This window comes from Mastigoproctus giganteus, chromosome 1 (genome assembly GCF_048544385.1).
Source record: "Mastigoproctus giganteus isolate SK-2022 chromosome 1, ASM4854438v1, whole genome shotgun sequence".
Classification (NCBI taxonomy): Eukaryota; Metazoa; Arthropoda; class Arachnida; order Uropygi; family Thelyphonidae; genus Mastigoproctus; species Mastigoproctus giganteus.
The window spans coordinates 265,945,264-265,961,638 of record NC_143575.1 but is presented as its reverse complement, the minus strand read 5'-3'; the positions used below and the strand labels follow the sequence as shown (position 1 = coordinate 265,961,638).

At 40.1% G+C, this 16,375-nt stretch overlaps 2 protein-coding genes across 2 annotated transcripts in view; both read left to right on the top strand.

Annotated features, from left to right (window-relative positions):
• The first annotated feature begins 7,099 nt into the window (after positions 1 to 7,099).
• On the top strand, positions 7,100 to 11,258 carry LOC150091940 (acetylcholinesterase-like). Its single transcript, XM_090377462.1, has 2 exons — positions 7,100 to 8,674; positions 10,804 to 11,258. Exons 1-2 carry the CDS (start codon positions 7,113 to 7,115, stop codon positions 11,192 to 11,194), a joined length of 1,953 nt encoding a protein of 650 aa, XP_090233588.1. The 5' UTR covers positions 7,100 to 7,112; the 3' UTR covers positions 11,195 to 11,258.
• A 1,877-nt stretch (positions 11,259 to 13,135) lies between these two features.
• Positions 13,136 to 16,375, top strand: part of LOC150091939 (uncharacterized) — a 73,150-nt gene continuing 69,910 nt past the window's right edge. Inside the window, exon 1 of the mRNA XM_090370371.1 lies at positions 13,136 to 13,330. Coding sequence (XP_090226497.1) covers positions 13,136 to 13,330 — 195 coding nt within the window. The remainder of the gene's footprint in view (positions 13,331 to 16,375) is intronic.

Genomic DNA, 16,375 nt, shown 5'->3' with positions numbered 1-16,375 from the left:
AAGCAAACCCCTAGCCATAATTATGAGAGCTTCTTTGGACTCAGGGGAGGTACCCATAGACTGGAGATGTGCAAATGTAACCCCAATTCACAAAGGAGGATCAAAGGCTGACACAAGTAATTATAGACCTGTTAGTTTAACTTCTGTTCCAGGTAAATTGAGCTATAACTGAATTCTAGACAAGAATTCAGTTATAGCTCAGACGCAGCATGGTTTTGTTAAGGGCAGGTCTTGCCTGACCAATTTGATTGGATACTATGATGTAGTCACGAAAGAACTGGATGCAGGGAATAACTTTGATATTATATATTTGGATCTTAGAAAGGCTTTTGATACTGTTGCACATGGAAGACTGCTGCACAAATTGGAGCAGTGTGGCATTGGAGGCAAATTGCTGCAATGGATAAGGGGATGGTTGAGTGGCAGAAGACAGAGAGTGGTAATCAATGGACACTGCTCAACGTGGACTAATGTTATTAGTGGAGTTCCTCAGGGTTCAGTGTTGGGTCCGTTGTTGTTTTCGGTGTTTATGAATGATATTGATGATGGGATATCAAGTTTAATGTCCAAGGTTTCAGATGATACAAAGGTTGGCAGGGTTGTTAAGGACACCACTGACGCTATGCTGCTGCAACAGGATCTGGAAAGGTTGAGCAGATGGGCTGAGAGGTGGCAAATGAAGTTTAACATTGACAAATGTAAAATACTACATATGGGAAACAGTAACCCCAGAGCAATGTATCAACTCTGCGGTACCACACTGACAGTGGTGGAGAATGAAAAGGACCTGGGGGTTATTGTGCAGGCAGATATGAAGTTCTCTGAGCAGTGCAGACGAGCTGCAAGAGTAGCTCATGGTGTCTTGTCAATGATATACAGGAATTTTTCTAGCAGGGATAAGGAGGTGATTATTCCCTTGTATAAGGCAATGGTTAGGCCACATCTTGAGTACTGTATACAGGTCTGGAGGCCTCATTTCAAGAAGGATGTAGAGCTGCTGGAACGGGTACAGAGAAGGGCAACAAGATTAGTGAATGGAACAAAGGGTTGCTCTTACGAAGAAAGGCTTAAGTTTTGCAAATTACAGAGTCTGGAGACTAGGCACCGGCGAGGTGATCTGATAGAGGTTTATAAGGCTTTGAATGGTTTGAGCATGCTCAATGCCAATGTGATTCTTCATCTTGCTCAGAATAATCAGCTCAGAGGGCATAAATTCAAATTGAGGAAGGACGGATGTCGGATAGATGTGCGGAAATTTGCCTTTAGCCAGCGGGTGGTTGGTTGGTGGAACCGACTTCTATCACTTGTTGTTGAAGTTGATAGCCTAAACAAATTTAAGGCTCAACTGGACATGTATTTCGAGCGAACGGAGGGGTGAAATGGGAGTGGTGTTTTTTTTTTTTTTTTTTTTTTGGCTGATGCTGAATTACCTTGCTTTCTTGCATCATATGCCTCTACTAATGCTAATGCTAATGCTAATGCTAACTGTCTCCTCAATTTGAATTTATGTCCCCTCAGGTCCGTAATCTGAGCAAGAGGAAGAATCCCATCAGAATTGAGCGTGCTAGTTGGTTAGCTGGATGCACAGCTGTGCAGTTCATGTTGCTATATAGATGGAGACAAACTAACGTATGGCTTATAAAACCTGTTTATATGTGCTTCTTGTTAGATCCACAATGTAGATCTAACGATAGGTATTGATACATAATCGTATGTATAACAGATTTAGCATTTCTTGTTGACTTAACCTGCCATTTAAATATTCTCAATAAAGAGCTGCAAGGAAAGAATAAACTTATCACTGACATGTACGCTTGTATTAAAGCTTTTAAAGTTAAACTGCTATTATGGGAAACACAACTGGAATCAAAAAATTACTCATCAGAGAACAGAACTATACCGCATTTGTGAAGGTTTCAAGTCACATGTTCATGGCACCAGTTTCGACGAGCTCTGTTTGGGGTTAAAGGGATACAAACCACTAGCTTTGATGGAATCTTTCCTTTTGCTCACACATGAGGGGACATAAATTCAAATTGTGGAAGAATGGTTGCTGAACAGAAGACTGAAAATTGATTAACACTGTATCTAGTTCTTGCTTGAATGAATTTAAGGAAGAAGTAGAAAACTATTAGAGAGGATGGAGAGCTGAAATGGGAAGTGTTTGCTTCCCTTTTTGTATAAGCTTGCTTTCTTGCATAATTCGGCATTACTTCTTCTACTAATATAAATAATAATGACAATATTATGTTGCTCTTGTAAAGGTCTTTTTTGTTGAGAGATAATGGCTAGAAATGGGAGGCAACCGAGAGACCTTGACTTGACAGATCAAGATAGATATGAAGAGAGACCTTGTCCCTACATTGCTCCGATGTCTAGACAACATTGTTACAGAATATCCACATAATACATTTAATGTCTAGCATTTCAAGGGTGATTCGAATACTTTTTGTCAACCTTTAACATTTCAAGTTATTTTGTTTTGAAATATTTTAAGCCTTTATTTCTTTTCTCATTCTATTTCAATACTTAAATAGCATTACTTGACCAGCACTGGGTGCATTTCACAATACTTTCAACCGAACTGTTCACCACCATACTAGTAGTAGACTAGTGGTCAGGCGTACACGTGCCTTGAGTGACCGGGGTTCAAGCCCGTGACTGCTGAATACGGTGCTGTTTCTTGTATTCTGTGTATCTTGTTAACTCCTCTGACCGTTTGGTCGTCCCGGAGTATAATCAGAAAATTTATTATTTATTTAGTAATGTAAATCCAACGTCCCGGCCCTCGTGGGTAGTAGTTTCTAGGATCGTCGTCCTCCCCACATTGGGTGGGAAAGATCTGAGCTCGAGTCCCGTCGATGATGGGAGGAATTGTTATGGGCCTTTTTTACAACGTGGCTGAGTTAGACGGTCTCAGGCGAGGGTAGCATGGTTTTTTCCTCTGGGAAACTCGGGTTTTTCATCCAGCAAACAGAAAATTGACCTCAGAACATGCAATTTAAAGACAGTATACACGGAGCAACATGGTCTTAGTAGCTAATGCTCCTAAAACCTAACAACAACAACAGCAACATTAAAAAAATCTCACTTCTTGATTCAGTGAAGGCAATACTTAATTCGCGGAATTGCAGCGAGAGGAAGAAGTTGATCAAGTTTCGGCGAACTGTCAAGAGAGTATACATCGAAGAATACGCTGGCACAGTTGCAAATTCTGACATGCTGTCTGTTAGTTACCAGAAACCAAGTGAGAGAAATGCTAGAGGTTAATGGAGACACAAAGTGTCTCCATTAACCTCTAACATATACTCTCCTGACAGTTCGCCGCAACTTGATTAGCTCCACCCTTTTGCTGCAGTTCCTCGAATTAAGTATTGTCTTCACTGAATAAAGAAATGTGATTTCTTTTAATGTTCCATCGACTGTTTCTAAATGGTCATATTTATCTAATTTCTGGAACTGTAGTAGCAGTAGTATATGTAAGTCTTTTAACCATCTTCGTGGCTAGAGTCACAAAGAAGGTTGAATGAGGAGTACCACAGTGATCTGAATTGGGACTTGTGATGTGGACAATGGTACCGAATGACGTTTTAAATTTCAGAAGTGGGCTGATGTGCACAAGTTGTACATATCGACTACAGAGACATGCTTAATGCTTAAAGGAAGGCTAGGCGCGAGAAGGCATCCCACCCTGAGGACAAGGGGGTCCACAGTGAGTTATAGAACCCAGGTGAGATACTTGGGAATAATACTGGATGAGAGGCTGAGTTTCATGGCCCATGCCAAATAAATTAGAGAAAAGGCGGTAGCCATATATACTGTAGTGAAATTAGATGTAAGATGTGAATGGGGAATTAAGGGTTCAGCACCGAAAGTGCTATCGATGCGTGTTTGTTCCCGTAGCACTGAATTTAAGTGGGGCATGGGGCGTAGCTGTAGAGCACGTGCATGTTACCGGCCATCTCCTTGCGGCTCAGAGGGCTGCTCTCTTTGGAGTGACAAGAGTACGCCGGACTGTTTGTAGTGAGGCTTTGCAGGTTCTGTCGAGAGAGGTTCCGATAGATTTGGAGATAGTTAAAAGAACACACATAATTTACAGACACAAATACGGGTTTATGTAATGAATTACGGGTGACCCTAATACGGTATAATAATTTAATTTTGAATTTGAATTTTGCCTGATTTATATGAGTGGCAGATCCGCTGGGACACAACTCTAGGATTGGTGACAAGATTCTTCTTCCCGGAAATTACTTTTCTTCACGATAAAAAAGTACAGTCATGGCTTTCCATCGATCTATGCACCTCTTACTTGACCACAGGACACAGATCATCAAATCAGCGACTCTTCAGGTTCAATTTGGCTACCACAGATTTATGTCTTTGCGGTGAAACAGAGAGTTAGGATCATACTATATTCATTTACTAACTACCTAGAAAAAGGGAAGAACTCTCACAAATTATTGTGTTCTACAGCCTGGCCAGGAATCTTTTCTTATTCAGAATGCTGTGATTTTTCGGGCATTTTAAACTTTTGCCAGAGAGGTTTTCAAGAAAACACGGTACTTGTTATCTATAGTTTCATCTTCTTCTGGATCATCTCAGACCGGGATCTCTACCTCATAATTGTTCTCATGGTCTTGAAATGGGACCTCGGTTAAGACCTCATTTGATACTAATTGCAACCTCATTTGTCTTAAATTTGTAAATAATGTATTACTGGAATGGGCCCCGAGAGGGATCTAGCCCACCTTTTTGCAACATCAGGTGGGTCAGCGTCTCGAATTGAGACAATACGAGCATTATCACTGGTTCACCCAGAATCATCTCTCCAGATGATTGATGCTTCTGGGTAGCCAAGAGGCCAGAACACACACAAACCTACATTACCCACATATGATATCCGGTCCTTTTCCAGTGGTACTGTTCTTCACAGAGATACTAGGTAGAGTTAAACTGACGTTCTATGAGCCGCTTTACAAAAACACATCTCCGTTGCCTGATTTATAGAAAGAAGAGGAATTTTCCTACGGTGGTCTTTGGGGTGAGATCCTGCCCAGAGATCGGTAGGACATACAATAAGAGTGATGTTAAAGATAAGAAAATTGGGATACAAAGGGATAATATAATATTTGGTAGAACCGCTGGGACAGTTTGGACGTCGGGAGAGTGACCTTTTCCAGGTTCCGAAGGCACTGACAATGAGGGAGAATAAGAATTCACCAACTCTGGGATTGTACCATTATATGATCCTTATTGAACATTGATTGGAAACAAGGTTGTTTGAAATGAATTTAGAGCAGGATTTGTCTTGTCGGTGCGACAGCATGAAACTCCCGTTCATATATTGTTGAATTGCCCTCGAGATGCAGAGCAAAAATGTTCAGTCAGGTCGGAGTGATGGTTGAAAATTGGTTGTCGAGGGTCTTTGACGCAAAAGACCCTCGAATGAAGTTTTTATTCGATATGTAAATGAAGTTTTTAAAATAAATGTACGTAAATAGTTGTATAGCGTATTTTTACATAGTATTATTCTATTTTACTTTAAATTATGTGTTAAAATGGCAAATGCACGAGGGTAATATATAAAAAATAACAAGTCTAGATAGAAAGACCCGTCTCCCCGCGGTAGGGACGGTAACCTCCCACTACGGCTGAATGTTTAGTCGATGGGGAGGGCAATGTGGTCTTAAAATATTAAAATGTTATTGTGAGGTTTTAAATTATATGTCCTTCATATTAAATTATATCCGCTTCCTTAAAGTTTGTCAGCTATACGATATTTAGCAGGAAGAATAAATACAATTAGACAATGAGGCACTAAAACATCTTTTAGAATCCATGCTCAATGGAAACAGTCTTTAAATTACATTCCGTAATTTAAAGACTGAATTTATAAAATTTTCTGTTTGTGAATTTGTTTTATTGCAGTAATCCAATTATTGATTTAATGTTTAATTTTATTTAAATAGATATACAATTATAATATGGAACATGTTAAATACACCTGAGTTGGCTTTCAATTATTAACACCTACTTAATACCTCGTGGGGATACCTTTTGTCTGTAATACAGCCGTCCACGTCTTGGCATGGCCTTCACAAGGTGCTGCTGGTGTCCTGTGCTGGTGATACCCATGTGCACTACCACAGTGAACTGTCCAACAATGCCCATACATTGTAAGCATCGAATGTCCTTTTCCAGTAGGTTCTAAACAGGCTCAGTTGCACGGTCATGGGGATGGGGACGGAAAACATTGTCACGTTCTGAACTCAGTTAGTAGCCTTGTGGCATGGGGCCAGATAGACACCAGAGTTGCCTGGACACACTGTATTCATAAAGAGATGAACTTGGTCGGTGATGACAGAAAGGTAGGCGTTCCCCTTGAGCCTATCTCTAGCCTGCCGAACATCAGCGGTACATCCAGGTACTATGGCCTTTGGTTGTTTTCTCCAAATGTGCTTACGCCAATCCAGCATGATAGAGTTGGAAACGATATTCATCAGACTAAGCGACAGTTTTCCACATGTCGGTAATCCAGTGTTGGTGCTGAAGTTTCCACGCAAGACCCAGCAGTTTCTTGAGTCTTGCAGAAGCATGGGGACACTTGGGGATCGTGGACTACCATAACCTATACATCTAATATCAGGAGCATCGTCCATTTGGACAGTGCTTTTGCAGTTCCTATGTTGTACTGGGTGGCTAGCTGGGCCACTGTACCAGACACACGACACCCACCACCTCCGTTGATCACATGGTTGTCACTGAAGTGACCTTTGGTATGTTTGTTCGACCGCTGATAGCCAGTCACAGTAAACTCGTGACACCATAGAATGGGAGCACTTAACCATGTTGGCTGTTGTTGAGATACTGGCACCTACACATCTTGCCACCACAATCATTCCACTTTGAGTCTTCACCAGCCTCACAAACCAGTTCATTCCAACTCATGGTGGGTGTTGGTAATGCAAAGCCAACTCAGTGTATATAATTCAGGTACGCACATTAATTGCTATTCTAAATCATTCTTCAAAGATAGATTGCCGATCAGTTGCCATCACTTTATAATGAAATTTTTTTCCTTTTTTTTTCAGATGATTATTTCTTCGGTTATGGATACAAAAATCAGAAAAATGTATACTTCGAAAAGATCTTCTGTGAAGGGGAACAGGAGACATTTTCTTATACTAATAGTAATTTTAACGTATTTATATCAGTTAGTCAATACCGGAAGACCACACCTCGAGGATCTTATTGTCCAAACTAAAAATGGTCGAGTGAAGGGAAAACTGATTAACACAACAGATGGAAAATCTGTGCAAGCTTTTATTGGAATACCTTACGCCAAACCACCGCTAGATAAAAATCGCTTCAGGCCTCCAGTACCAGTCGATAATTGGGATGAAGTACTCAATGCTACTAAAACACCCATTCAATGTTTGCAAAAAGTATCTATGGGTAGCACAATATTGGATATTACTGTGATATATATATCTCCAAAACTATCTAGCGAGGACTGCCTAACATTAAATGTCTGGAGACCAAACCCACCACCCCAAAATGCATCTGTTTTAGTATGGATACACGGAGGGGGATTTGAGATCGGATCTGCAAGCATGAAAGTTTTTAATTCACAAGGTCTTGTTTCGAAGGAAAATGTAATTGTGGTGGCCATGAATTATCGGTTAGGACCTTTTGGCTTCCTTTATTTGAATCATCCCGATGCACCAGGAAATGTAGGATTACTTGACCAACTAATGGCTCTTCATTGGGTTCGGGAGAATATTGCAAACTTCGGAGGAAATCCCGAAAGCATCACACTGTTTGGACAGAGTGCAGGAGCAGCATCTGTAGGATTTCACCTGCTGTCTCCACACAGCCGTAACCTTTTCAAGAGAGCCATCCTGCAGAGTGGAACTGCAACTTCACCATGGGCACTGAGGAAGAGGAAATTTGTTTTTGATCAAGGAATTCGATTAGCAAAAGGTTTAAACTGTTCTCATAATGGGAATGATGTTGGCGCGATTTTAGCATGCCTCCGTGCTAAAAATGCAAACGAAATAATTGAAGAAGCAGTGAAATTAAGAAAAGATTTCACTATACCGTTTGTTCCAGTCGTTGATGGCTATATCGTTCGAGAAGATCCGAGAATATCGCTAGAAAGGAATCATTTTAAGAACACAAGTATTCTTCTTGGCACTAATTTAAACGAAGGAAGTCTATTTGTTCCACTTATTTCTCCAGAACTCTTCAAACTTCCCCATGATGCTTCCATATCAAATGATGATTTGGTGCGTGCCGTGGAGATGTTTTCTCCATATCAGAGCAAGATTATTCAGAAATTCGTCATCTACGAATACACAGATTGGATAGATTTTAATTATTTTCGTGCTGCTGATCAATTAATAGGAGATATTGAGTTTGTGTGTCCAGTCAATCAATATGCTGAGAGCTACGCCAAATCTGCAAATGATGTCTACATGTATCGATTCGATGCTAGAATACGCTCTCTAGATTTTTTTGATATACCGAAGTGGATAGGATCGAATCATGCAAATGAGCTCCCTTTCGTTTTTGGTTCCTTTTTCACTAAGTTGTTCACAAAACCTGCTCCTGATGATGTTCATTTGTCCCGTCGGATGATGAGATATTGGGCTAACTTTGCAAGAACAGGGTAACTATTCTTACCAACTTTAGCATTTTGTTTGCAAATCTCTTTAAATTAAAACAATTAAAACTTTAAAATTTAAATTTAAAAAATTATGATTTATAACAAAAAGAAAAAGAGCAGAAAGCAACCACTTTTATGCGCGAACCGTGAAAATTTCTTTTCTGCACATCCATGACATTCTCGATTCATTCCTCTAACCAACACATTGTAACAAAATCACACTGTCCAACCAGCCTGTTGTTGACACCACAACATTCGCCATCGACGACAATCAGCCGTGAGGAGATGTTGTGTCTTGGGTTGAATGCTGTGGAATCCCATACGTGTGGCACATTGTCATTTGGGACACTGTTCTTGGATTCCCATATTGTATTGCGATGTCAACTGTCGCACAGTGACCTGCCATTGAGCCCGTACAACGCGCAGCACCCTTCGATTACCACAAACATCCGCCTTGCGTAATCCTTTGCAGTCGGTGGGAGGTGATTTTACCCGTTGGAGATAATTCTTTGTACACCTTAACCACAGTGGGCCTGATCAACCGACAAGATGAGACATGTCCGATATGGAAGCACCCGATTCACGAGCTGCCACAAGCATGACCTTTTGAAACTCTGTAATATCTTTACTACGTCTCATACTTCATCACTTTGACTTGCACCATCAGATCAATATTAAATTGCCACAGCTGTAGCGTATGAAGCTGTTCTTTCTTTTTATACTGCGAGTTGTGCGCCATAGTCCATTACGGATGGGGTAGTCGTAATTCAGTGATCACTGAGAATATATATGGCCGTATTTTATTTTTTTATAAGTAAACCAACTTTCAATTATCACACAAATTTCGGATGAACTCAATAATGATGCTTAACGAATATTCAGATTATTTAAATCTCTCCATTACTGACCATTTGATTATGCTCATTACCTCTTAATAAACGCTTTCTACTAACCTGTTGGAGTTCCGTAAATAACCTACTTATGGGCCAAAAACTTCCTCGTGAATGGTATACCACCTTTCCAGAGAATTTTTACCTTGGCATAAAAACCAAAAATTCCCAGAAACTCGTGTCAACAGATTGCGGTGGGCGTGTTTAATAACATCACCCATCCGAAAAGGTACCAATATATTTCTCAATGCAAAAACTTCCACCTCAGTCGAATGATGAGCTACATTCCCAGGATATCCATTATGTTCGTGTCCAACAAGGGTTTTCGGTTTAAACCAGTCTCGGCACTCAGTTATGTGAATACCCACCTGCGTACTGAACACAAACACAGCAACAAGGAATTTGCACTCTCTCTTCGTCCGGGATAGGTCCACCAGAACATAATTGTCATACTCAGGCCCTCGTGAGTAGCAGAGTTGGTAGAATCGCTGTCCTCCCCACACTGCGTAGAAAAGGCCTGAGTTCGAAACCCCTCGTTGACTTGTGGAATTTTTATGGGCCTTTTTCTCAACGTGGCTCAGTTAGTCGGTCTCAGACGAGGATAAGAAGGTTTTTTCTCCCGGAAACTCGGATCTTTCGTCCAGAAAACAGAAAATCGACCACAGAACACATGCAATTTACAGACTGTGCATACGGAACAACATGCTGATGCCTTACTTGCTGATGTTCCTAAAACCCTATTACAATAACGTCGTACACATTATCTAGGCAAAGGCAATTACCCATCGATCGAAGGTCCAACTGGGAAATGTATCTCTTCTGCATATTTAAGAAGGCTATACAGTTGGATTCACTGTAATTTCCATTTCTCGACGAATGATCTCTCTCTCGTTATGGGTTTGAAGGCAGTGATCATTAGACTACCGCCTTCAAACAGATATGATAGATGTGGAATGAGTAATCCAAAAGAGTGCAGTCGTTAATGCATCATGGATTACTTTCCATTAATCGTTCCATTTGATGGAATACTTAACGTACAGACAGCAGCAGTGCAGCGATGTCCACTCTTCTTTCATATGCATACGCAGAAAAATTACCACTAATTTTCCCAAAAAAAAAAAAACAAATTTGTACAAATGCAGTAGTGAAAATTTAGATTTAATTTTCGGTAAGAGAAATTGTGAAAGTATCAGAGTTGCAATTTTTGTTTAATACATGTCCTGTTTTTTTTTTTTTTTATAGGAACCCAAATGTATCACCTGATGGATCAGAGAATAAGAGCAAATGGCCACGTTACACACTAAAGAGCAAACAATATTTAGTGCTGGACAACTCACCCTCCAATTCAATAACCCGTGGATATCGGGAGAAGACATGCGTCTTCTGGAAAGAATATATTCCTGAATTACTGAAGTATAAAATTGAAAGTTCCGCATACTCTTCTTCCTTTTCGTTGCATAATCTTTTTAGTAGCAAAGTATGGAATTCCTCATTCCAAAAACCAAATTCCATTATCATTGCCAACTCGGTCCTTGCTATTTTAATGGCACACCCTTCAATTGTATTGATGTCATCGTACGTGGTCTTCCTCTTAATCTCCTCATCTCCACTTCAAATTCCATGGCTTTATTGATCAGGTCCTCCTTCTCTACAGATGACTCGTGACAAACATTTTCTTATCTAATTACCAATGTTATTCACAACAAAATACCTGTAAATATAAAATAAAAATGCTTCGATCGATAGACTTTTTCCATGTTTTGTAATTTTTTGTTTAATTTGTAACGAAACATTTTTAAAGGTAATTCATCAGTGCTCTTTAATGAGATTTTTATTTAAATTGAGATAAATAAGCTTTCAACTAGAAATCATGTCGCAGGATATCATGAGTGCATTAATGCCGAAAGTCACTGGGAGTCCGACGAATTCAAAAGTCCAGTTGATGCCTTGATCAAAACAAAATTCGGGCTCGATAGACTTAAGTGTGAATTAGACACTTAATTATTAAGTATCTGATATCCCATATTGTATTGCGATGTCACCTGTTGCACAGTGACCTGCCATTGAGCCCGTACAACGCACAGCACCCTTCGATTACCATCAACATCCGCCTTACGTAATCCTTTACTGTACAGTGAGCGGGAGGTGGTTTTACCCATGAAAACTACCTCCGTTTTCATGAAAAGAAAAGCTGGGCCAACTGCACCCCTAAAAAGAGAGATACGGCATTTGACCATTATTCCGTAACATCAGAGAACGCTACCTCCAACGTAAATGTCCCTTTCTCTGATGTCAGAGGGATGGTACTACATCCTTCGTTGTCTCCAGATGAAATAACGTCTAGAAACTCTTTGTAGGCCGAAACGGAACTCGAGAACAGAGCTGTACCCCATTTGTCAGGCCTCCAAGTCATGGTTTGACACCAGTTTCGACGAGCTCTGCAGTGATTTGGGGCAATGGGATACAAACGACTGGCTTCCTTGCGTAGAATCCACTTGAATCGAGTCTTCTTAACACTGTTCGGTTGGAAATGTTTTCACCTGTGGTGGCTGTAGAAACCTCAAGGGAGAGTTGATGACAAGACATCATAGCGTTCCGTCTTGTTGTTACAGCCAGTCTGTTCTGGTTGACGTAGCCGTCGAACGACCTTGGCCAACTCTTCTTGTAATGGTTCCCGTTTCCTCAAAATGCTTCCATTGTGCCGAGAAGACACTGCATGACATATTAAGCCAACTTGCAACTCCACCTGCGGCTGCCCAAGTACAAGTCGTCCATGGGCTCGCCATCTCAAAGAATCTTCTAAACGACGATGACTTGCCATCCTGAGTACTGGAAATGTGGCTATTGCACTGAGCAAGCTAAAAAGCAGGAATGAAGTGATGTTGCAGCAACCCGTATTTTTAAAGAAATGAATAATTTGCATAATGTGCGGCTCTTTGAGGTGGTAGATCGATTTGTATTGGGTACTCTGAATTTGCATGCCAGGATGCCTATTATAACAAATATTTTCCTTCAGCAACACTGTTCACAAAAAATATTCATATGAAAAACATTTTGTTCTGTTAATTTTGTCCAGCAGTGCATTTCCTGGACCTGGTTTTATAGATGGCAAAATAAAAGATGATACAAATCACAAATAACACTGCTCGGCATCAATTTATCCCCTTAAATAATTTCAACAGATTCTCGTAGGATACATATATCAGTTTTCTCAGTTTTCAAGTATCGTAGGTTAATAACCTAAAACTAAGACCTGTTGGTTTAACCATATTTTACATCTATTTTATTTTTTTAGAACATTCGGGAGATTTCTACAACATTCGTGAATGTTCCAGAAAGTGCATGTGTTTCAGAGAGCAAGTGGTGAACAAAGTAATGAAGTGTTTTAGTTCATTAGTGTTTGAAAGTAAGTGTTGTGTGCATAAGTGGAAATCGTGAACTGTGTTTAAATTAGAAATAAAAATCTACAATTTCTTAATTGTGTTCTTATGTGCGCGTACCTCAACCGTACAAGCATAAAGTAGAGTATCGCAGAACACTTTCTGTTCTAAAGCCGGTTCTTCATGCTGATAGAATGCCAGTGCCAAAACCGCCAGAAACGTATAGACTTGACCCTGATTCAGGACCTGAAAAGGGGTATTTAGAAAATGCAGAACCCAGAACGAGCACAGATCTTGACTTCTCACCTCTCCATACTACAAAGCCGCATCTAATCATTCAGGCAGAAATTAATGATTTAGTCAGAGATTTGGACTTCTCCAGAACCAAGGTTAAATTACTAGGATCACCACTTCAGCAGTGAAATCTTCTTTAAAAGCGTGTCAAGGCGTCTTTTTATAGGAAGAGGCAATCTAACATAACGATCTATCACTCCATGGATGGTGCTGTGGTTTACAATGTCCAGGAATTAATGGAGTGGAGGCTTTTCATTGATTAATCCAAGTTCAGTTTGAAAGCAGTTTTAATGAGTAATGGAAATAAACATCCATCTATCCCATTGGCCCATGCAGTTCAGACGAAGGAAACAACGAGAACCTACAGGTTCATTCGAAAAATATATGCAATCAAGAATACAATTTGAAGAATGGAATATCTGTGCCGACCTAAAAGTGGTAGCTTTGCTGACTGGGTGGATACACTAAACACTGATTTTTTTGGTTTTTTTTTCCAACCTGTTTTTGATTATTTTTTTATATTTTTACATATTTTCCTTCAAAGAGAATGGTAGTGCGTTGAAGTACTGCGCACGCGCGCCTACACGTACAGTAACACGAAATTCCCAAGGTTTCAAAGCAAAGGACGCCAAATCTCGATTGACCATGACAACCATCGAAATGGTGATTGGAAGGAAATGAAAAGAAAGGCGTTTAGAAACTGAAGTAATTAAATATTTGATAACTATGTAATTTTGAGATTTAGTTGCACTAAACTGGGGGTGGAAGGTCATTACTGAATAGATGGAGTTCCCAGTGATAACTTAGAACACATAGAAACGCCCGTTTACAAATATCAGCGAAGAAGTTTCGAAGTAGAGGTTGCATGATAACTAAAATCTTATATAAAGAGAGAAAGACAAGTGAATCCAGAGCAGTAAGTTTTCTGTAGTTTATTACTCACTATCTGTTATTATTTATACTTTTAACGTTATATAGAGTAGTTTATTAGCATTAGCAGAGGCACACGATGCAAGAAGGCGACCATATGCATCATCAGATGTGCATATCAAAAACAAAAAAGATTCACTCATCTATTCACTCCAAATGTTTGCCCAGCTCAGCCTTAAATTTATTTAAGCTATCAACGTCCACAACAAGAGATGGAAGTCTGTTCCAGCAACGAACTACTTGCTAACTAAAGGCAAATTTCCGCGCACATCTCTCCTACAACGGACTTTTCTCAATTTGAATCTGTGCCCCCCCCCTCAGGTGCTTAATCTGAGCAAGAGGAAGAATCTCATCAGTATTGAGCCTACTGAAACCATTCAAAGCCTTGTATACCTCAATCAGATCACCTCGCAGGTGCCTAGTCTCCAGATTCTGCAACCTGGAGAACTGAAGCCTTTCTTGGTATGAGCATCCCCTTTGTTTCTCTCACCAATCTTTTTGCCCTTTGTACTCGTTCTAGCAACTCTACATCCTTCCTAAAATGAGGACACCAGACTTGTACACAGTATTAAAGGTATGACCTGACCATTGCCTTATACAACGAGATAATAACCTCCTTATCCCTTAGCAAAATTCCTATATATCATTGACAAGACTATGAAAAGTTATAAATGAGAGAAATGTAAGAAATCAATCTTACAAAACCCTTAAGGTAAATTTTATTATGAATTATAATGTAGCAGAAGGGGGTAATTTATTGTAATGTGTGGCGAGATTAGTTAAGTCTGTGGTAAATACATACGTAGGTGGGGTGGCTTGAGAATGGAATCTTGACACAGCCACCTGTTAAAACACAACCCACGCGATGGAGGGAGCGGATACCAAGTGAGGGATTTTTTCACTCTTCACCAAATGGTGGAGAGTGGAAAAATATACGGGACTCAGAGAGGAAAGCGGAAACTAAAAGAGAGGAGGACGCAATGAAAACAAGCAAGGGCCGTCAAGATGGATCCCTTGTGATGTATTTAAAAGTAAATATCAAAACTCTCTGGGGAGAGGATAGTTTTCCGTTTAGGAATGGAGGATTAACCAATGAAAAAGGAGAGAATGCGAGACAGAGTTGCGTTTTAGAAAAGAGGAAAAATACACACGAAGTTGAGAAGGAGTCATGAACAAGTCGCAAAAAGGGAACAGGAGAGGGAGAGGACATAAAACTGGTCCAGTGCAAAAAGAGACTTAAGGGTTATGTACGATCAGACAGGAAATTTACCATTCACTGTAAACAGGAGGCTAAGAAGAAATATGGTGTCCTATTTATAATATAATACAACCTTCGCAAGTAAGGACAAGGATATCATTGTCCTGTTACTTATATAACTAAGATATATATATCTCTTATATATCTCAGAATCCTCAACTAACAGTTGAGGATTCTGCTCAGGTGGCTAACAATCTAAACGAGTATTTTGCATCTACATTCACACATGAGGAGTTATTCAGGAAGGGGAAAGTGAAGTAAACATTGGCAGTGTCGTAGGTGAAGTAAACATTGGCAGTGAGCTAGATGATTTTCTAATAACTGAGAGGAAAGTGGAGGAGAAATTGTTGAGGATAAACATAAAAAAGGCACCTGGGGTGGATGGGATCTATCCAGTTATATTAAAGGAGGCAGCAAAGGAAGTAAGCAAACCCCTAGCCATAATTATGAGAGCTTCTTTGGACTCAGGGGAGGTACCCATGGACTGGAGATGTGCAAATGTGACCCCAATTCACAAAGGAGGATCAAAGGCTGACACAAGTAATTATGGACCTGTTAGTTTAACTTCGGTTCCAGGAAAATTAATGGAGGCACTGGTTAAAGAAGCACTGCAGGATCATCTGGACAAGAATTCAGTTATAGCTCAGACACAGCATGGTTTTGTTAAGGGCAGGTCTTGTCTGACCAATTTGATTGGATACTATGATGTAGTCACAAAAGAACTGGATGTAGGGAATAACTTTGATATTATATATTTGGATCTTAGAAAGGCTTTTGATACTGTTGCACATGGAAGACTGCTGCACAAATTGGAGCAGTGTGGCATTGGAGGCAAATTGCTGCTATGGATAACGGGATGGTTGAGTGGCAGAAGACAGAGAGTGGTAATCAATGGACACTGCTCAACGTGGACTAATGTTATTAGTGGAGTTCCTCAGGGTTCAGTGTTGGG